Genomic DNA, 22,295 nt, shown 5'->3' with positions numbered 1-22,295 from the left:
AAAGGGAAGAGAAAAGAGAAAGGAAAAAAAGAAAAGAAAAGGGAAAGAGGAACGGCGAATAGAAACGCAACTTGCGAGAATCCCATCTTTGACCCCCTCTTACGTTCCTCTGGGAGGGTTCCTGTTATCGCCTCCAAGTCTGAAAGCGTGAGCATCTATTGGGCGGTGGCTTTCCAATATTTCCTCTCCTCTCCCTCTCGTCTCCTTTTCACCACTGTGAAAGATTACGTCTCCACGCACTCCACCACACCCTCGGAACCCACGAGGTTCCCTTACCAGTGGTCTCTTTTCTTTCTTTCCTGTTTCGTTTTTCCCTCGCCCTTTTTTTTTTCTTCTTTCACTGCTGGTGAAAAGAATCGCGACTTGGTTCGTCCGAAGCCTTTTTAGGCCGCCTCCTCCACCCAGGTTCGTTACCGGCTCGAGTCCGACCAAATTTCCCTCCGTCTCGATTTTAGGGTGATTTATATCCTGGGTCGCCACTCGATCAAGACACAGTCTCTCGCGCTATCTCTCTTTGAGTCTGGTGGTCCATTTTATTTGTTTTTTTCAATCTTAAACCTTTTATCTAATCATTTCCTCGTTTCGCTTGTGGGTGCTGTGACTGGCCTTGGCCCTGGATTACTTTCTTAACCCTCGTCCCCCAGGCCTAAAAGCGACGGTTCCTTTTTTCTTCCCGCTGGTTCCTCGTGCTGCTGTGCCTACCGCCACCTGCAAGGCATCCTCCATCCACCCTAAAAGGCGACTAAGGCAATTAAGCATCATCTTGATCCAAGCATCATATCTTTCAAATCCAGCACCGTCTGATATCCCTATTCTTAACTCAATTTGTCAATTACTTCTGCCCCGCGGTGCCATTTGTTTTACGACGAGATCACGCGCTTGATCTTGTCTGTTTTCTTTTCAGTTTCCATTCACCTTACAATCATCAGGTCAGGTGTGAATAGCGCCTGCGCGAGTCCTCTGTTGATACTGTTTCTGGATTGGGCGACTTCCAACCAGATTCACTACTGAAAAGTACGTCTATAAAGGAAGAAAGAAAAAGAAAAAGAGAAAGACTTCGTCACAAGATCATATTGCGATCTTGTACACCAATCTTTCCTTCCCCTCCTTCATATCGCGATACAACATACTCGTGTTTGTATCCATAAAGCTCATTGTGTTTTTCGACGCGTCTAGAAACAGCAGACACGCGAGTTTGGAGGAAGATTAGGGACATCTTCAGTTCCGGCTGAGATCTGTGTTTTATGGACAACAGACCTGCCTCCGAGTACGCGCAGTCAGGTTCGCACTTTCCGTATCCACCGTCTGCCGCTCCGCATTCTGAACTCCCAGCTGCAGACCAGGCTTCTGCTGCTGCCACTGCTCAATACACGCCTCAGCAAGAGGTCCGTCCTACCCCTCAGTACACGCCTCAACCCGAGGTTAGACCTACCTCTGCCGCCGCCGCCAATATTTCGTCCTCCAACACACCGCAGTCTGACTACGGTCTGAACCAGCCGCCCGCCGCGCGCTCACCCGCTTATCCGGACTACCTCGCTCGCCCGCCTCAATACCATCACGCCCCCAACACCCAGGCCGGTGGTGCGGCAGGTATGGCTCAAGCAACAAGTCCGTCCATGACCACCCTCCATGATGGGCACCAAAATGACCATCGCAATCACACGAACGTGAAGTCTGACGCGGACGTTCCTATAGATCCCTCAATCGCGGCCTCTAGCCCTACCTATCCTCCTCCCTATTCGCCGTATCAGCCTCAAGGTCATGACATGGCCCAGTATCAAGGTCATCCTCCCCCGCCGCCTCCTCAGATGTATGGGCGTCCGGAATGGTCGCATGGTTATGGACAGCACCAGCACGGTCTTCCTGGACCCTATAGCGCTCCTGCTACAACGGTTGGTCCCGCCTCCCCTGCTGCGACCGCAGGGCCGCGCCCTGGCCAGGTATGTCTTTGATAATTTTGGCGTCTATTTCCAAAGGCTGCGCGTCCGCGTTTTTTGTTGTCTTGGACGCCTCTGAAATTGGAGGCCGCTGCCTGCGTGCCCGACGGGGTTGTGGAACACGGCGCACTCTTCATCTGCACCGAATATGTTGTTCAAAAGCTCATCGAATTTTTTGCAGGTTTACTCTTTTGTGCCCATTCCTGGGGCGCAACAGCACAAACGACCCCGACGTCGCTATGAAGAAATCGAACGTATGTACAAGTGTGGCTGGAACGGGTGCGAAAAGGCTTACGGTACTCTCAACCACCTGAATGCCCACGTTACTATGCAGTCGCACGGAGCCAAACGGACTCCCGAAGGTATGTTTCCGATATATTCCTCTATCTTGTTTTCTTTCTCTTTTTTTAAAGCCCAATTACAATGTCACGGATTTGCCCTGTTTTGATAGCGCCATTGGTTTCGATAAGACTAGTGCGGGTATCTCACACTAGTCGAGTTACACTGCTTTAGCGCTGCGGATCGCAGTAGCGCAAGGCACTGGCGTGGAGTTAAATTCTACATACCGATTCAACGTCGATGCTCAGAATGTGGAGCATTTTGTTTCATTTGCCCGCTTTCACTCACCCTCGACTGTGTTCTATCAACTAATCTTGCCCTTTTGCCACAGAATTCAAAGAAATTCGCAAGGAATGGAAAGCTCGAAAGAAGGAGGAAGAAGCTCAGCGTAAAGCTGCCGAGGAGCGTGAACGTGCTGCCGCCGCTCAAGCCGCTCAGGCGAACCAGGTTGATGCTCCCGGTCCTACCGATCCTGCGCAGGGTCAACCTCCTGCTTACGCTGGCGGTGTCCGCCCTCAGCTGCCGCCAATTGGCTACCAACCTGCCGACGGCCAAGTACCGGGGCAGTACGGCGGTGCCAGTGGCATGGTGTATCAGGGTAATGGCCAGATGGCCTATCCTCCAAACTACCCTCACTCCCCGTATGGACAAAGCGGGCAGGTGTATCAGCAACGTAAGTAGTCAGTCCTTTGTTATCATTGCATTGTCAGGACCGAGCCACGAGGAAATGCACAAAAAAGAGAGGAAGGGAAAGAAAAGAAGAAAAAAAGAACATATCTCTTGTCAACATGCCGCAAGGCAGGATGGAAAGACGTTTCAACGAGGTCCTTGGATCTATTGCTCTAAGGGATAATAGCTGATCGACGATGGCTTCTTGCAGAAAACCAATCGGCCAGCTACCCACAATAGATGCCCATCATTCCTGTGTTCTCTCAGGTTGCATATTCTAATATCTCTTACCTCCCTAATCCCGTGTCGCCATCGCGGATCTAATTCTTTAAAGTCTCGCGCACATGATACCATCTGGCCTTGATTCGTTATTCTCGAAGAGCGGCCATGCGACTTACGCTCTGTCCCCGTTGTTGTTGTTTTTGAATTAGATCGCTTGACATGAAAAGAGAAGACAAAACCACCCCTTTGCACTCAAAAGACAACATGCCCTCGTCGTTGCAAAAAACCGGCTCCAGGACTGTTGTGATTTTGGACTCCTGGCGAGGCACTTTGCATGAGCTGAGCATGCTCCTGTGATACATGCCGGCATCTTTCTTATCGAGCCCCTTTCATTGATACTCTGCTTCGCTTCGCATTGTACTTTTCTTCTCCTTTGTCCTAACTGATGTTTTTCTTTCCTCGTTACCCTGGGTTGGTTTGAACTTGTGCATTATGTCCTTTGCTCAGTGGACCTTCCACGCAGTCATGACCCTGTCTGGTGGCTAAAGTCTTACAATTCGATCTTGATTATTCCGCTCTTCGCTCCTGGTGGCAACTGCCACCTCGTTGGGCCTTTGAAATTTGAGACACGTGATGTGGTGCATAATCGAAGCTTGATAGCTCAAATGATGATGTCCAAAAAGACTTAATTGCGGTTTCCTCATAGATAAATAATATTCCTAGGCAACATCACTTGGAGTTGAGAGTTTGGGTGGACGCAACCCCTATTAATGACACAGGTACGGGGAAGCGCTGTCCATGAACGGGTTGAAGTACCAGGAGGGTTAGTGAGGCTGTAGAAGATTTGAGCATAGGGTTCTTGACACACTCTAGGAAGGTATCAAATAAGACATTGTCATGTGCCTTGACTATGATTTGAAGTTTCCTTCGGGTGCTTGATTCAATCGTGTTTTTTACTAAATGAGACAGTCGCCGTTGCATGTTCTATGTCATTTTAAGTCGAACCCCAGTTAGTCGCTGCTTATCCCTCTTAACCTTCAAGCGGAGGGTTCCCACTTTTCGAGAGATCGGTAAGGTAGGACAGACTAGTATCCTAAGTGGCCTAGCCGTAAATAATAAATGCAACGATTAGTCGATCCTGAAGCATGTACGGGACTAAGAAACGGGACTACCGAGGAGGCTAACAGTAAGCTTGAGCCCGCGGTCTCATAAGGCTGAACCAAGAGCATAGCGCAGTGTGGCGAAGCTGTGCAACGTGTGGCTTGTAGTATGGCTAGTGTAGTTCCCTGGCTTTGAAGCAAGATAGTCCGGACGGAGTTATGTTCCCCCGCAAGAATGCAGCAATCGCAGTGCGCTAACCTTTTATCGCCTAGCTCTGATAGCAGCGATAACTGCGATAGCCCAGACGCTTTTTTGGGCCTGGTCTGTATGATTTCTTCCGGTGGCCGCTCAAGGGTGTTATTCTCTCCAACGTCCTATCTTCTCTTCCTCAGTAACTTTTGTTGATTACTGTTCTTGCGAAAATCCAAATAGCGAGTCATTTGAAATTTTGGTCTGCCGGCCCAGCTTTAACATTCGGAGTCGACGATTGCGCATTCGACTACGCCAGGTCGAACGTTTGGACCTTTCAAAGGGGTCTTTAGAGGATCAGGTGTTAGTGATTGAGGAGATACGGTAGGGTCAAGACCTGAAGGGCCCTAAATGCTTCGCTGTACCAATGGCGCTGCGCTTCGGACGAGTGTCCAGCACACTGTCGGACTGAAAAGTCTGCCGGTCTCAAGATCCACTCAAGTCTCTCAGAGTATCCTATACGGTGCTCCTCTTGCGCGTGCCGCACAGAGAGGTCGCGTTGTGGGGAAATCTGTAGCCTGGGGGTCAATTTCCGGCGTGAAGCGGTACTCGACAGAGGCTGCGAGGTTGGCCGATGCGGAAGAGCAAAGTGCTGCTGATTCAACGGCGAATTTTGAGGACGACGAACCACCACAGAAAAAGAAACCGATCTGGGACAAGAGAAAACGCTTCCAGGACCATGTGCTGTTGGAGATTGCCAGCGGCGGGGCGCATCCCGATGGCGGTCCCTTAGCGGACGTTGTCAGGAGGAAGGTGGTAAAGAGGGAGCTGCAGTGGTTGCAGGATCCCAAGGCGCTGGCGGACCGGGTCGCCAAAATCTTGCAAGCCGACGATTTTGCTCTCGCGGTGGCCATTGTTCGCGGGGCGCAGAAGGAGAATATGGAGTGCTCAGTGGGGTGGAATCACTTACTGGAGTACTGTATGAACAAGAAGCAACCTAAAGCGGCATGGAAGCTCTACAATGAAGTGAGTAGTTTTCTTTCCCCCCCTTCGCAAGTTTTCTTCTTGCACGGTTGCTGACTGTCGTCTCTCCGCGAACTCGCAGATGAAGAAGCGTGGACGAAAGCCTACTTCCTGGACTTATACGATTATGTTGTATGGTCTTGCCACAGTGCCGAAAAACGTGCACATAGGGTTGAATCCCGTGCAAACTGCTTTGTCAATTTACAGATCTATCTATGAGCTTAACTCTGCAGTTAAGCCTTCTATCATCCACAGCAACGCCATGCTCACCGTATGTGTTCGCCATGGACATACAGATACACTATGGGAGATTGCGAGTGAGCTACCCGAGGAGGGGCCATGCTCACCCGATGCTGTGACATACACTCTTATATTGAGAGCCATCAGAGACGCCGTCAGTACTGACGTGACTAAGATGTCTGAGATTGATCGCATCTTGGAGCGAAGGGCTCAGGGCGTCAAGGAAGGCAAACGAATCTGGTCTGATGTTGTCTATCGGTGGAGCAGAGGTCAACTCGACTTAGACATCCAACTCGTGCGTACAATGGCCCGCCTCTTGCTTGAAGGCGGCAGCGAGCGCGATTGTTACGATGTCTTCGCACTCTTGAATCAAACTACTGGGCTTCCCATCCTGGCAAAGAAGCCTTCACCTGAGCGCCAGCGGGAGTCTGAGATGGCCAGACGCCTAAAGAGCCGATCCGCAGAAAATAAGGAGATGGAAGACGTTCCCTTTGTAGACGAAGGCAACCGACCATACAAACCAGCAGAGACCGAAATGGAAGAACGGGAAGAAAAGGCAGAGCTAAAAGAGGAAGAGGAAGACGATGAGGAATTCGAAAATCTTTTTGACCCAGTGGTGTCTACTGATTCTGCTTCCAAAATGAAGAAAGGCACCATTGGTCCATCCTACGTTGTTCCAGGTGACAAGGAGCTCACCATACTCGTGGAAACTTGCTATACCATGACTCAGGGTCTTGGTACTGGAAAAGCTTACTGGAAGCATCTAACGCTCGACGATCACGAGTATACCATCAAACCAGACATGCCTTCGTTGCATGCATACTTACGACTACTAAGAGTTTATCGCGCTAGTCGTGCTACGGTCGAGGTTGTGCGCGAGCAGGTGCCCGAACCAGTATGGAAAACATTCCACATCGCGATGAGCTGTTGTCTTCGCGATCGCAGGAATATCAACGTTCTCAAAAATGCCAACGAACTATTGGGAATCATGGACAAGTCCATGGTCCTTCCCCACCCCCGGGCGCTTGAGAAGTATCTTAACCTCGTGCAAACACTACAGGACAATCCACAGCGCCTCATATCATTGAATGGTCTGAAGATTGCGCGGAAACCCTCTGACAGCCTCGACATCGTGGGTCGGAAATTACAGCTGAGCTTGCAGACAGTTGCTCTGGAGAACCTGCGTCCTCACATTGACAAGCTTCATGAGGCTATGAAGAATGGAAAGACTTCATTTATTTCACCGGCTGAGCGGACGCGGGCGGGCGCGGCCGATACTGTTTCTGGTGCGACCGCTCGCACGGTGATGGATCGCACCCGAGGTCTGATTGACGAGATCCTCAAGCCTGAGAATGCGTCCCTCCTTTCCAAACTGGACCGTGAGCAATTCGAGCAAGAGTCGCAGAAACTCCGCGAATACTCGGATGCCGAGATGGTCCGAAAGTTCGAATACGCTCGATTGCATCCAACTCTCGAACAGGTCATGGCATTCCAGGAGAAGCATGACCCTAAACAGAACGCTGTCGAGACCCAGGCCGCTGACGACGCCGACTAAGCTTCGTATCTATATGCAAGGCTTATGGCGGGGCTTGTTCGAAGGCCCATTTGATTTGTACAGCTTGTGTAAACACCCTCTCATTACTATATCCCATCTTTGTCTGGCATATTGCATGCATATACAAGGGTCGGCACTGCAACATTAACATGTATTATATGGTCTTTCTGTTTCTCTTGGGTTGAAGATCTGTGCCTGTAAATATTTCATCTCCAGACTCACTTCTAGATCACAACGGACAATCGGTGATTGATGATCGGACTGGTCACATTGTGTCGAACTGATCCAAGCATATGCCCACGTGCACTCATGAGGGCAGCAGCTGAAGTATACAGCCAGCTGATAAATCAGCACATATTCTAAGACATATTAATAGTATGAGTTACCAGTCCTACTGTTGGAAAGGGCGGATTGTTTCATTCTCAATCGTTCATAGAGATACTGTTCCGCCTGCCATTTTCGGCCCGTGCGCGTACGTAATGCCACTCTAGCCTCTCCGCCTGAGACAGCAGCACGAGGGAGACTTTACTGCTGTTTCCAAGGGACGCACCCTCACAATACCCTGTTGAGAATACCCTCTTGAGGATTCACATCCCTTTTAACCTATTTCAATCAAGGGAGCAAGGTCGGAGAGTATACAGCTTGACAGGGCGTGAAAAGCTACCATTGGACCAGAGTCGGAGCTCAAGCAATCTACGTGCCTACCATGGCCAGCACTTCCCAAAGTCGTTTCCATGAGGATCTACACGACGATGAATCGATCCTTGATGACGACCTAATTGAGGCCGATGATGGTGAGTACGTCTCATTTTCTATGTTCTTTCTCGATATTATCAGATCGGCTCTTGTTTGTTTACCCGAGCTACTACGATGTACTGACGCTTCATGACCTTTTTACCGTGCCAGCCATCGAAGCCGATGACCCTCTTCACACTTCCGATACCGCTCCGCTAAGAGGTAACATCCAGTCCGAACCCTCGAGTTCGAGCAGAGGAGGTTTCGGAAGCAATCTATCCAGCAATTACCTGACATCGACCATCCCGGGGGAGGATCGCCGCGCAACGCAGAACACCATCGATGAAACCGTTTGGGAGACGCTCTCACGAGATCTACGAGCAGTATGGGAAAAGATGCGGCAAGTGCTGTGGCCCAAGTACCTGATAGGAGGTATGCTGCAGCGCGGCGGCGGAGGCATCGGGGCCGCCGAGAGAGGAGAAGCGACAGGGTTCGGTGGCGGACTCAGAGGCCTTGTAGGACGCTGGCCGGATGCCGATGTGGTCTTGCAGGGTGGAATGAGTGAGGGTCTGCGTGACTGGGATCTTTGGTAAGTGGGAAATGGGCGACTGAAACGGCGGGCTGGCTGGCTAACATGTTCAAAACTGTGTGCAGGGGTCCGCTTATTTTCTGCTTGCTCCTGAGCATGTTTCTATCGATGCGCGCAAAGGATGACCAGTCATCCCTCGTCTTCTCGGGTGTCTTCTCCATAGTCTGGATTGGAGAGGCTGTTGTGACCTTGCAGATCAAGTTGCTTGGTGGGAATATGTACGTTTCGCCTCTGAAGTATATGAAGCTTTGGAGTACACTAACGGTTGTGTCCTTCGATTACTAGTTCGTTCTTTCAATCTGTTTGCATCATCGGCTACACTCTGTTCCCTCTGGTCATCGCTGCTATGCTCAGCGCATTGGGTCTCCCGACTATTGCCCGGATACCGGTATACCTAGCGCTGATTGCATGGTCCTTGGCTGCAGGTGTGAGCATTTTGGGTGGTTCGGGTGTGATCAAGAACCGGGTAGGCATTGCAGTCTATCCGCTGTTCGTATTCTACATCGCGATCGGCTGTCTTTGTTTTATCAGTTAGAAGATTGGAGGATCGATACGGCCGGCCAGGTATCCTAACAATCTAGTTGCAAACGAAGGTTCCAGTCTACAGTCAAGCGCTAGATGAATTGGAAAGGGACAGGAACACGACATTTGGGCATGTATGCTACTATATCATCAGTGAATGAGCTCTTTTTCTTTGTTTGTGTCAGCTATTATCATATCCGAATTCACAAGTATTGTACTTTAGATATTCTAGCATTTTCAAGATATCCAATGGAATGTTCTGCCCAGACTCCATTGACATCTGCATCAAGGTAAGCGGGGTGGATCCGAGCGGTGACCGGGCGACAAGCCGGAGTGACAATAAGACAACACAGCTCAGCGTCACTCTTCCTGGAACTCGATTGTCTCTCGGTCTGCCGCTTCATCACCTTCCTGTATCGGCGTACGTTGCTGTTCTCGTCTTCTGGATGTTTCGAACCAGAGCCTCTCAATCGAGCGTCTACAAAGAGGTACGTCGTTCGGCTGGTTCGCATCGCACGTGTTGGCACAAACCTCACTGTACCGTGCGTGGGGCCTAAATTGCAGCTACTCTGTGTTGTTCCTCCCTTCTCCTCTCCCTCGCTCCACCCTTACTGGATTTATGACCGAGTCTTCGTACTTGAGACGACATTTATATTTGTCGAATGACCCTTTTGATGTGCCCATTGAGTTGACACGGCAGGTCGCAGTTTCATACAGAGCCTTATCTACCAGTTCAGCCGCTCAGCGCTACGATAATCCGATCTGGGCTGGCTGTGAAGAAAATCGTCTCTACACTATCGAATGAGATTACTGGTGGAAATAAGTGGTAAATATGGCGTCGGATCTACAATCTGCTGCAGGTATGGAAGGTAAAGTTCTTGTTTCCCCAGAACTTGTATTGGAGTTCTATGTTGACGCAGCGGCTTGTTATTAGGTGAAATTCGAAAGGAGGAAGAAACGGGAAAGACGCAAGGTATGAGAAACACTGTCCGCTTTGCTTGTTATCGCCAAAGCGATCACCGAAAACCTCCTCTTTGCACAATTGGATTAACACCCACTGCGATTACAGGAACCACGGCGGAAGATAGCCAGGCGTCTGACAACGAGGGAACCGAGCGTCCCGTGCGACAGAAACTGAAGGAGACGTCAATCGCTTCTACTCAGCAGGAGACAATCACCAAGAACGGTGAGGAAGCAACCGATGCGAAGATGACGTCGACTACAGATGCACAGCAATCAGCGGATACCAACCACACCATGGAACTCGGCGGAGGTTCGAATAGCCGGTCGAGCAGCCGAGGCAGAAAGAGGTCATTCGATGACGAAGAAGCGGAAAGTGATGGCGAGGAACATGGCCACAGACGCAAGAGATCGCGCGACTCTACCAGCGAAGGCGACGAGCGGCCGCCACGGAGCGAGAGTGATCTTCCAAGGAAGATCTTGAGCCCAAAGAAAAAGAGAAGTCGGGACAAGCTCGATGAAGACGGGTCCGGGGAACGTGCTACGGAGAAGACGGATACGAAGGCCGAGAATGTGGAATCAGAAGAGAAGCCCGAGTCTGAAGGACAGCCTGAGAAGAAGCGACACCGTGACAATTCCACGGAAAGAAATCCGGTAAGTGTTGATCGTCACATTGTATCCTTGGCCGGGAAATGGCGCTGACATGCATGGCTCGGCAGGCCCCTGTCACGAGCGCCTTTGCCAATACATCCGCAGTCTCTCCATTCGGCTCCCTTGGCGCATCAAAATCCAAGGAAGAAGTACCTACCAAACCGGTGGCTGTAACCTCTACCTCTGCCTTTGCCTCGTCAAGCCTGGCAGCATTTGCTGGGTCAGAGCAGTCGCCTTTCGGTTCGCTTGGAGCGTCCACTCCATCTATTTTCAAGTCGCCAGCCGCGTCCGAGATTGAGAAATCAGGGGCCACGGGGTTTGCAGCTGGAGCAAGCACCTCCGGCTTTGCGGGCTTAGGATCAGGTTTTTCAGGGTTCGGTGGTGGATTCGGAGCAACTGCTAAATCCGGGGGGCTCACCAGCTTCGCTTCTCCCACTGCGCCTAGCACCTTTGGCAGTAGCACTAAGGACAAGCCATTTGGGGCAACGGATGCGGATGAAGAAGAGGAGGAAGAGGAGGAAGCCGAAACAGGCCCCAAAGAATTCGAGGCAGAGAAACCCGACGAGAGGTTCTTTGAGCGGCAGAGTATGTGATATTTTGTCCCATTCCCAATGGACTGCTTCAAAACTGACGTCTTTTCTTCTACCACAGTTGAGACAGGTGAGGAACAAGAGAAGACGTACTTCAGCGGCAAAGCGAAGCTTTTCCAATTCACGAACAAGGAATGGAAAGAGCGCGGTATTGGCACATTCAAGGTGAATGTGAGAGTAACGGACGGCCAGGAGGACAAAAAGGCGGCTCGCATGATCATGCGAGCGGATGGCGTCTTGAGGGTCATGCTCAACACGCCCCTTTTCAAGGGCATGAAGGTCGGAGATCCATCGGGCAATGAACCCAAGTCCAAGCAGATTCATCTGGTTGGTGTCGAGGATGGCCGTACTTTCCCCCTCCTACTCAGGGTAAGGCATTCATCTACAAGTGTCCATCGTAACATGGTTACTGACATAACATTAGGTGGGAAGTGAGGACGTCGCCAAAGAGCTCTACCATGTCATTCAGGATCTATTACAGCACCAGTAGACTATGTCACTAAAGGCCCGATTGTGACGATGCAACACCAATCGGTGATGGAGTACATTATTAGCTGTCCATACTTGGAGAACTTTTACGATACCTGGACCGACAATAGACCTTATGTGGCAATTGACAGAGCGGGCTTGGAGATGTGGGCTGGCTTTCTTGCATTTTCTGGCTGGGTTGTTGGGGGCTTGAAGTTCTGGAGCATGAAGCTTTGGAGCATGGTTTGAACTATCTAGACTGAGGAGTAACTTCTGTCTTCTTTAATAATACATATTGCACTCTTTTCTTGCTTCGTCTCGTTGAGGCTATGTGGGAGGTAGAGTACGCTAGTCCATAAGTGGCTATATGAAATGAGATGGCACGTGATATCGCGTCTCGCCTGGTGGATGAATTGCTTTCTTTGCCCACGTTTAATTCAGCATTATTGCATCCCAGTGACAACCACGATGGAGCGTCGACATGGCTGGCCCAATGTCAGACTCAACTCCCCCCGGCATCGCATTGAAAAGAAGACGAAACGATGAGGTCGACAGAATAGGCGACTTTCGATCAAACTCGCCCGAATTTAGCAATGCGTCCACGGAAGACAACCCCCCTTTGCAAGAAGGTCCCAATACCAAACGAAAACGCGGAAGACCACGAAAGGCACCTAATGCGGATGCGACGCACGAAGCGAAGACCGGCTCTAGTAAAATACCGATTAACCAGGGCGACAGTCTAGACTCGAAATGCGACGCGATACTCCAGACCGGCAAAGCCGAACAAGGAAAGCCAAAATCCAAATCAACCAAAACATTAAGAGCCCAAAAGGTGACGAAGAGCCCATCACCCAAGCGCACACCCTCCGCACCCTGGCCGGAAGCCTTCAGAAGTTTATCTCAGACCCACCGCGCCCTGAACCTGGTGTATACATTCTGCTGCACGCGCAAACACTTCGCCACGACGTTTGAGAATATCCGGAAAGCGGTACAGGCGCAATTGGGCAGTGGTCGCGAGCTGACTGTCGAGGATATTGCACGGGTGAAGGTTCTGGTGCCTCGAGCGGTGAAACTCGAGTATGTGAACGAGGCCAAGTTAGAGGTTATGACGGTGGGGGAGAAGGAGACAGCGATGAATCAGTCTTATGGCCTCTCGCATCCGGAATGCGATACGGCTGATGCTGATGCGGATGTCCAGACGAAGGAGGTGTTGCTATTCGAGTTCCTGGACGGGGATCTGAAGCGTGAGGTGCGACATCCGAAGAACGGGGAGCCTACGAAACCCATGCGAAAGATGAAGGACGAGGATCTGAAGATGCCCGTGTACAGTCAAAAGCAGATGCTCGCTTTGATTGAGAAACGGAATCAGAAGTTCTCTGATGCCATTGATGCGTTCCTGGTGCAGTGTGAGGATGACGGCACCGATCCAGTTGCGAAGTTGGAGAGGGAGAAGGACGCATGGATTCCGTGTCCACCTGTTTCTGAGGATGACAGCCTAGAAACGACGAAACTCCTCTCGATGCCGCCTCGCGAGATCCCCAAGGAGCGCCAATCCATGGCAGAGATCATCGAAGAAATTCGCGCAATGGATTGGTACTTCGCTCAGATTGTACCCGAAGGCCATAGAGTGTTTGAGGCGCAGTCTCCCGTCTACGGAGACTTGAAGTTTCAGCTCTCGCAAGACCTCGTTAACGCTTTGTACAACACAAAGGGCATAACACAGTTCTACTCGCATCAGGCCGAAGCGATCAACTCCCTATACGCCGGTCAAGATGTCATTGTATCTACGTCTACAAGCTCCGGCAAGTCATTGATTTACCAGGTCCCAATGCTTCATGAGCTCGGAAGAGACCCAAACAGCCGCGGCATGTACATTTTCCCCACTAAAGCTCTCGCGCAGGATCAGAAGCGTAGCATGAAGGAGCTTCTGCAGTTTATGGACGGCTTACAGGACATCATGGTCGAAACATTCGATGGCGATACACCGATGGGGAGCCGCAACCTCATTCGTGATGAGGCCCGCATTATATTCACAAATCCGGACATGCTGCACATCACGGTATTACCACAAGAAAGTTCTTGGCGTACCTTTTTGAAGAACCTGAAATTTGTTGTCGTCGACGAGTTGCATGTCTACAACGGTCTATTCGGATCACATGTCGCATTCATCATGCGACGGCTGCGTCGGATCTGTGCTGCGGTGGGTAACCGACATGTCCGGTTTATATCCTGTTCTGCCACTGTAGCCAACCCCGAAGAACATATGAAGGCAATATTTGGCATTGACAATGTCAGACTGATTGACTTTGACGGTTCACCGTCAGGCCGCAAGGAGTTTTTATGCTGGAATACCCCTTACAAAGACCCCAACGACCCCACATCAGGACGCGGAGACAGTGTTGCTGAAACTGCTCGTCTCTTCTGTCAGTTGATCCTCAGAGGCGCGAGGGTAATTGCCTTCTGTAGGATCAGGAAAGTGTGCGAGGTACTACTACAAGCTGTAAGGAACGAATTTCAGACCATCGATAGACCTGAAGTTGGAAAACTCGTGATGGGTTACCGGGGCGGCTACAGTCCGCAAGACCGGCGGAAAATTGAGAAAGAGATGTTTGAGGGCCATTTACTGGGGATTGTCGCTACGAACGCCCTCGAGCTGGGTGTCGATATTGGCTCTCTCGATGCTGTAATCACTCTTGGCTTCCCTTATTCCATCTCCAACCTGCGCCAGCAGAGTGGTCGAGCTGGACGTCGAAACAAGGATTCTTTGTCTGTGTTGGTTGGCGATAGGTTTCCGACCGATCAATACTACATGCAAAATCCAGATGAACTGTTCACAAAACCCAACTGTGAGCTACAGATTGATCTTTCCAATGAGCTGATCCTCGAAGGACATGTTCAATGCGCGGCGTTCGAGATGCCGATCCGGCCGGATGAGGATCAAGTCTATTTTGGAGAGCAACTGCATGAGCTCGCGGCCACGAGACTCGTGAAGGACAGCATTGGGTTCTACCATTGCCACGAGAGGTTCCGACCTCATCCTTCCCGATGTGTGCCCATTCGTGATACAGAGGACCAGCATTTTGCCGTCATTGACGCAACAAACGCACGCAATGTCGTCCTGGAGGAAGTGGAGGCTTCTCGTGCCTTCTTCACGATCTACGAAGGCGGCATCTTTCTGCATCAGGGCCAGACATACCTCGTCAAGGAACTGAACACTGACCAGCACTTCGCTCGCGTTGTCAAGGTCCACGTGGATTGGAGCACAATGCAGCGCGACTACACTGATATTGACCCCATTGAAACAGAAGTGATGCGGCAGATCAATCAGACCTCCGCTTCCCGCGCATTCTACGGCTCGGTGCAGATCCACGCAGTCGTGTATGGCTTCTTCAAGATTGACAAGCGCGGCCGTGTGCTGGATGCTGTGGCGGTGGACAATCCGCCGATCGACATCTTCACCAAAGGTATGTGGCTCGATGTGCCCAAACGCGCGCTAGAGATCCTCGAATCAAGACGCCTCAACATCGCTGCCGCTATTCACGCAGCCGAACATGCTGTCCTCTCCCTGCTCCCTACGTTCGTCATCTCCTCGCCCGGCGACGTCAAAACGGAGTGCAAAGTCGCAAAGAAGGAACTCGGCAGAAACCTCAAGATCGCGAACGAGATGCGCGATCAACAAATCAAAGAGAACATCAGGAAACTCCAGCCCCCGACCCGGCAACGGCCAGCGCGTCTCACCTTCTACGACGCCAAGGGCGGCTCGTGCGGCTCCGGGATCGCCAGCAAAGCGTTCGAGTTCATCGACGTCCTGCTTCGCCGCGCGGTAGCACGCATCGAAGCGTGCCAGTGCGTCACACCGCAGGGATGTATGGAGTGCGTTTGCGATGAGAGATGCAGGGAGTTGAATTCGGTGATGAGCAAGGCGGGGGCCGGCGTTGTGCTGCGGTGCCTGCTTGGTTGGGATGTCGACATCGATGCTCTGCCTTGGGGGGAGGATGTCGAGGGCGAAGACGGACTAAGGGAATTGGCCGGGGGACTGGAGACCGTCATCCCGGCGACCGAAGTGCCGTTGCGTCGTCAGTCCCGTAGCGATAGCGTGTAATTACACTCCGTCCAGCGTGAATTGCCGGTATCACTGTGCTGCATAGCATCCAGCATTGTTGTCCGTGCCTTCTATCTCCTGTGTAGACGATAAAGTACTTAGAGTAAAGCATGACCTTTTCTCCGTCCTTTCTTGGATGGTCTCTGTTTTCTCTCTGCAATGGAACAGTCACATGTCACTCAGCACTCAAGCTCAAGCCAGACCTCCCCATCGGCTGCAGGAAACGACAATGATTTGTGATGGAGGCTGACAGGTCCGCATAAAGTTTCTTGTCCAAAATAGATGCATCTCAGTTCGTGGACCTCATTCTGCAAGCCCAAAATCACTCTTAAGGTTACTTATCCGACCGTAGACGTAGATCCCTGCTGATTTCGCCTCCAACGAAGAAAACGAATCAAAATAAAATAAACAAAAACATACAACAGCCGGGATTCGCTGGTGGTCACCCACCCAACTACTAACCGGCCGGCGTGTGGCTTAAGTACGGCTGAGCGGACGGGAAGCCCTGTTTTCCACACCCTATGGTCGTATGTGATAGATTTGTGGCAGATCCAGTTTGTATCGAACATCTTTGACATGGTTGAGAGACGAAGTAGTCGTCTCAAACAGATTGTAGAGCGTCTATTGTTATCGCGCAGCGATCATAGCGGAGTTTGTATACAAATGCATGGATATGACGTATAGGGTGAAATGCCGTTTGTATGAAATCCCAGCCAACCCTTGTAGCAGCTCCAGGTATAAACGGGTATTTCCGTTTTATGCACGCGTCCCATGCTGTTGATATAGACAATTCAGTAGAGCAGGAAAAATCAGGAACAAAAAATACGAGGGTATATAGGCTGAACAGGCACATGGAAGTAACCAAGAATAGGTGTCAAAACGAGGAAGGGTATGATATCATGATGTTGGTCGAATGAGGCAGAAGATCGATGAAGAGGTCGTTCGGAAGAAGTAAATAAAAATGGCATGCAGGTTAAGCTCACGCATATCCAGCGCAACAGCTCGAAGGTAACGCGTAACAGAGGCGTAAAACTCTGATCCGCTCATCCAGAAAGCATTGAGACGAGTCTCTCACGAGTCTATGGCCTCTTCTTCACGACGTATCGTGAAGCTCGATTAAAGTGAAAAGCATCCGCAATGACTCAGTTGCCATATCATTTTCGAGAAGCTTCCAAAGCAGCAGAAGGCGGGCTAGTCTCGCTTTCGGTGTCATCCAAGCTAAGTTTCCAGAAGATGGTTCTCATGTCGCGTACGTTTTCCCGAAAGTCGTCTCGTGCATGTGTTGTCCTTTCTTCAGTCATCGAGCGCACCTCGCGGATGATCTCGGGGTATCCTTCCTCATTCGGTAGCCACCAGTGGTTGATCTCGGGCAATTGCCAAAGGGCTGCCATGCCTGCACGGAACTTGGGGGGCGTGATGTAGCTGTAAAACCACGTTTTTAGCTATGCCGGCCAGGGGCATATTGCACACCGCGCAATGAGGTCAAAAATGCAAAAAAGAGAGAAAGAAGACTTACCCGTTCTGCTCCATCAGCGCGAATTTTCTTCGGGCCCATATGACATGTTTATGATCCCTTGGCAGGAACATGCTCGCCATTCCGATGCTGTGCTTGAATGCAAACATATAACCGTTCTCCTTGTCGGGCCACCTTTCGATTGTCTCCATTATTCGGCACTGCTCTAGAGCCAAATGTTCGAGTTCCGCCATTGACGATTGGCGAACGGACAATAAGGATTGGTACTTGAACATTGCTTTGGTTGACAGGTAGTCAATCCAAGCAAAATTGACCTCCCATAATGGGCCGACATGCAGACCGCCAGGAACGTAAGGGTTGACGAAATCATCTTCCGTCAAGGGTTTCTGATTCGGAAAGCTTGTGACCCTGTACTCTGGATCTGTGAGTGTTTCCAGGATGCTCTTCATCTTCTCCAATAGCTGGTCGAGCTGCTCGTTTTGACAAATAAACTCCTCGATCGGGATCATTCCGCGAGAGAGTTTTGCATACAGAGAGGCCATCTCTAGTCCGAATCGGCGATTTATGGACCCGGCCAATGCGAGCTGCTTCTCCGGGTCTTCTGGGAAATTGGCGGCTTGTTCGGCGTCATGTTCTTCTCCAGCAATGTACCACTCACGGCCCAGAATCGCCTCGTTTCCGGCCAATATGCCCGCGACCAGGTCGAATCGAGCGTACCAAAGGAATATATTCGCATGAAGTTCGTTGTATTTGACGGACTCTGGAGTTAGTAGTTCGCGCATCAACGAATGAGCGGCTTGATGATGGTCGATGAGATTCACCCAGTCGCCTATGAATTCCTATACACAGTGAGCATTGGGACGAACCAAGATAGAAGGCGACACTAGAGAGCAAGCGGGGCAGTTCAAGTTCATACCTCGAAAGTTGTAAGCGCAAGGACGGTAATGAGTGTTGCTTCAGAATGTGGCTCTCGCGATGCCAAAGACTTCCGCAACAACTTCAAGGCCTTGTCATAATATCGAAGAAAGGTATAGAGTTTCCCCGTGCCGCTATGTACGGAATGGTGGTAAGCAGAGAAACCGACGATCGCATAGAGAAGCGGCTCGTATTGCAAGGCAAATTTGATGATGCTGTGATGCACAAACTGATCGGAAGACGGCCTCATAAAATAATGACGATACGTCATGTGCTCTTGATGAAAAGTAAGGTAAGATCGCAGATCCTCTGGCAGATGTGAGAAGTTGTCGGCACCAAGAGGTTCCTGATTGGACAGTCCGACACTGGCTGACCGCGCACTCATAGATTCGAATCTAGAGGAAGCTTCAGTGGAGGGTGAACTGCCTTCTGTGTTGGAGGGTGTCGCTTCTGGAGCTGTTTGCTTCGTCCTGCGCTTCCTCAGAGACTGCATGCTTTGCTTTGTAGCCGGGCCGGGGTTGACACGGGCTGGCAGTGATGTCGTGGAAGGAGACAGGAGAGTTGCCGATTCCACGCTGCCTTCGTCCACCTCTTCCTCGTCGAGAATCGGCTCCAGCGCATGAAACTCATCCGCTCCAACATGGCCCGAAGAGTCACTCCCTTGCGATGGCGGGCGTTGGAATCTGGACTTGGCTCCAAACCGCGACGCTGCCTTGGATGAAGCACCAGTCGCAGTGGGCGACGGATAGACACAGTCGCGATTACCTTTCCGACATCTCTCACAGACCGGACGGGCCTCGTCGCATTTGATACGACGAGAGCGGCAGGTGAAGCAACCGCTTCTGGTGCGCTTGTGCTTTTTTTGATCGGAGACAGGTTGCAGCAAAGGCGGCTGGTGGTGTTGTTTGGGTGGAGTAGAGGAGTATGGCGTTGCCGCCGCAGGAATGCCAGGCTGCGGGGGTTGTGGGGGCAGATTGTGCCAGAAAGCTACACTGTCGGGATACTGGCTAGCACCGAAGATAGAATAGGCAGGGATCTGATTTGGGTCCTGGAAATGCATGTTGCCCGGAAAATAGCCGCTCAAGGGGGTTTGGGCCGTGTCGAATGAACGCGCCATGGTTGTGGCCAGCCGAATTGCATCCAGGGAGCAACGCGGATCAGAATCCGGGATGCCGGCATAAGCTATGGGTAGATTCGCAGGCAGGTTGAGGCAGCCTCTGAAGGTGAACCCAGGCGAAATGCACCATCCAGAAGGGAGAAGAACCTTGGAAAGACACGGAGGGACGAGGTGGAATGCAGTGGCCAAAAAAAAGAAGAGGGAGTCCAAGGCCGTGCGACAAAGCGTTTGGGTGATTAACAGCCAAATCGCTGAAGCGATGAAATTTTGGATCTAATAGGTATTTGCAAGGGAGAATGAGAAAAGATGGATGGGAAGGATTGATGGATGGTTCTAATGAACAAGATGATGGATGGTTGACCGGATGAGCCGCGATGGCGGTGGTGGTGGAAATTGGGAGTTGGTAGGCCAGTACAATAGCAACTAAGGTAGCAACTGTACCTATGAAGGTTAGGTAGTACGGCAGTGGAGAGTCAATCGATGGCAGGGTTGTCAAATCAAGCTAATGATGAGGAAATAATGTCAAATGAACAGAAAGGAAGACCATGCTCTCATATCCGTCATCGAAGAAATTGATAATAATAATAATATCAATGGGCCGGATGTCCGTGGTTACATGATCCATGGGCCAAATTATCTACCTACCTAGATAGTGGCTATACTAGACTAGATATGCTTGATGGCAACGGGAATACTCAAACTTACTTTGGGGCTATTAATCTTAGTTTCTTCCTGCCTGGATTGCCCAGGATAGGGCGAATGAAATCACACAGTATCATTAAATTTCATATTATTTCGAAGGCACAAATAAAGACCCATTAGCTCTCTAGGGCCTTTTGTCTTTGTTTTTGCTGATCTTCAGTTTCAAACTTTCAGTGCATGCATATCGTGACGATACAGACACACTATACCAAGATGATCTCTAGATACCATTGGCCTAAGGATCATTGGATGCGCCTACATAACTACTCCGTACCCAGTCCGTAATAAATCATAGATCCTGGAATTGGCGTCCCACCAAGCACCAAGCGGATATTTGATGTTGACAAAACTGGTACACTAAGGGACTAGGGCAGTAAGGTAGGTAGACAGTTCGGGGCAGGAAGTTAAGGGGCCACCGATGGCTCGCGGACTTGCAGGGTCATCCCTACCTAACGTTGTATGATGTATTGTATCTGTTATTTTGTTACTTAACCAGGTTCGACCTAGAGTACTTTATTAGTATCGTGATTATTCTTATGATCAAAAATATTGGATGATTGACAACAGGTGTCATGTTTGTCTACTCCGTACTATCACTACTATTTATAAAAGATCAGCTATGCCGGGATCTTTGCTCTTCGTTCCCAAGACATTTTTACTTTTAATACTTCGCAGGGCCTACCCTACCTAACCCTTTAAACCGAGGAAAAATAATCCGTGGACCCAGAACAATAAGCTAAAACGCTGCTGCTGGACCGCTGGTGAGCTAGATCATATTTCTTGGTTTCTTTTCTCTCCTGTTTCCTTTCCACAAGGATGCAGGATATGCCAAGAGGATAGGTACTTCAGTTATATTCTCCTTCATTCTTCTACGCAACGCTTTCTCTATCTGAGAATGCCAACTTTCGTTTGAATAGTAGACACGTGACTCCAGTCCAGCCAGCTCTTAAATCATCATCCAGTCTGGCCTCATAGTCACGCCCATGGGTCATGGCCCACAGAACGAGATCCATCGGCGTCATTTGAAAGACCGATGTGGGGGGGGACCTCTAACCGATTTAGGCAACCCTTGAGAGCCGGGTATTTCATTTGGAGGAATATCCGTACCAAGACTAGAATGTAGACTAGGTACGGAGTACGATGTTTAAGGCTCAGAAGACTACCCAGGGTAGAGGCAAGATTCTACCTGTCTTCTCGATTCCGATCCTGCGAAGTTGCGACAATGAGCCCGCGGGAGCGGACAAGCTCCATGCGTCAGCCATAATCGCATCTTTCAGAGTACCATGATTCAGATTGTCGGATCCCTTAGTTCTTAATTGTCAGTGTTATTATTATTATTATTATTATTATTATTATATTCTCATCTGGATGATCATATCCAGTTACCTAATTAGTATTTACAGTTACTCCGTCAGGGAGTCCGTCCGTACCCGCCTGTTTGCCAGCGACATAAACAGGGAGCATTCTGTCTAACTGGAAAGTGCAGCGAGGGTATATCGATCGTCACATCGTCCCTGTTTTTCCTTCCGCTTCTTCATCCTTGCGCAAATCACCGGAGAGGCTGTCGGGGCAGAATTATTATTTCTACATTTGGTACGGAGTACTTAGCAGCTAGGTCTAACGGAGTGCTCCGTACTCCGGACCGTATGAGCATTCTGAGTCCCTAACGGCCTTTCTCACCATGCACATGCCAAATTAATGAGCCACTACTACCAGAAGGCCCAGAAGGCTACCAGGCTACCAGGCTACCAGGCCACCAGGTCCCGTCAGCAAATCTGAAACCAGTCCATTGAACAACGTCCACGCCTGCCCTAGTGTAACTCCGTACACACTGCCGAACGTTCGTCCGAGGTGGAGCGCCAGGTCCGGGACTGGGTGGAGAACGCTTCGAACAGACCCAGATGCTACAATTACTACTGTACTAGATACTACTTAGACTATCTACGGAGTACTACTCCGTGGTACGGAGTAAATTTGGTGGATTTGTGTAGCAACTATGCATAGATGGTGGAATCGTCACATGTAATCTCCGAGAGAGCCACTGAAACACACAGCTTAACCTAGGAACTTTACTTCTCATCCCGTAACCGTATCGTCGTATTTTCTTAGCTGCTGATTCGCTCCAAGCCGGTACTTTCTGACAGAGTTTCATCAGTAAGGTTATTCGGCAGTGCGGCACCGGCGGATGTTCCTGA

General features: G+C 50.4%; 5 protein-coding genes and 1 non-coding gene across 6 annotated transcripts; 4 read left to right on the top strand and 2 right to left on the bottom strand.

Annotated features, from left to right (window-relative positions):
* Positions 1–1,244: 1,244 nt before the first annotated feature.
* Positions 1,245–7,275, top strand: ALT_3985 (pentatricopeptide repeat-containing protein; the record flags this gene model as incomplete). The annotated part of the gene is made up of 5 exons (XM_089599667.1): positions 1,245–1,940; positions 2,119–2,299; positions 2,608–2,949; positions 4,960–5,483; positions 5,563–7,275. The coding sequence occupies 5 exons, from the start codon at positions 1,245–1,247 to the stop codon at positions 7,273–7,275; spliced, it is 3,456 nt and encodes a 1,151-aa protein (XP_089456005.1).
* Positions 7,276–7,981: 706 nt separating this feature from the next.
* On the top strand, positions 7,982–9,172 carry ALT_3984 (Yip1 domain protein; the record flags this gene model as incomplete). Its single annotated transcript, XM_089599666.1, has 5 exons — positions 7,982–8,069; positions 8,113–8,599; positions 8,665–8,817; positions 8,885–9,065; positions 9,131–9,172. 5 exons carry the CDS (start codon positions 7,982–7,984, stop codon positions 9,170–9,172), a joined length of 951 nt encoding a protein of 316 aa, XP_089456004.1.
* A 781-nt stretch (positions 9,173–9,953) lies between these two features.
* On the top strand, positions 9,954–11,812 carry ALT_3983 (Ran-binding domain-containing protein; the record flags this gene model as incomplete). The annotated part of the gene is made up of 6 exons (XM_089599665.1): positions 9,954–9,981; positions 10,056–10,094; positions 10,191–10,735; positions 10,801–11,317; positions 11,384–11,691; positions 11,747–11,812. 6 exons carry the CDS (start codon positions 9,954–9,956, stop codon positions 11,810–11,812), a joined length of 1,503 nt encoding a protein of 500 aa, XP_089456003.1.
* Positions 11,813–12,271: 459 nt separating this feature from the next.
* On the top strand, positions 12,272–15,892 carry ALT_3982 (ATP-dependent 3'-5' DNA helicase; the record flags this gene model as incomplete). Its single annotated transcript, XM_033564378.1, has 1 exon — positions 12,272–15,892. The coding sequence occupies one exon, from the start codon at positions 12,272–12,274 to the stop codon at positions 15,890–15,892; it is 3,621 nt and encodes a 1,206-aa protein (XP_033420269.1).
* A 413-nt stretch (positions 15,893–16,305) lies between these two features.
* Positions 16,306–16,421, bottom strand: ALT_r033. Its single transcript, XR_004500613.1, has one exon. It is a non-coding gene; the product is annotated as an 8S ribosomal RNA (ribosomal RNA).
* A 625-nt stretch (positions 16,422–17,046) lies between these two features.
* On the bottom strand, positions 17,047–19,398 carry ALT_3981 (Zn(II)2Cys6 transcription factor; the record flags this gene model as incomplete). The annotated part of the gene is made up of 3 exons (XM_033564377.1): positions 17,047–17,314; positions 17,409–18,205; positions 18,283–19,398. The coding sequence occupies 3 exons, from the start codon at positions 19,396–19,398 to the stop codon at positions 17,047–17,049; spliced, it is 2,181 nt and encodes a 726-aa protein (XP_033420268.1).
* Between the last annotated feature and the right edge of the window lie 2,897 nt (positions 19,399–22,295).

This window comes from Aspergillus lentulus (assembly GCF_001445615.1).
Source record: "Aspergillus lentulus DNA, contig: Alt08, strain: IFM 54703, whole genome shotgun sequence".
NCBI lineage: Eukaryota > Fungi > Ascomycota > Eurotiomycetes > Eurotiales > Aspergillaceae > Aspergillus > Aspergillus lentulus.
Note: the sequence above shows the minus strand (reverse complement) of the source record. Positions and strands in the feature narration are given on the sequence as shown.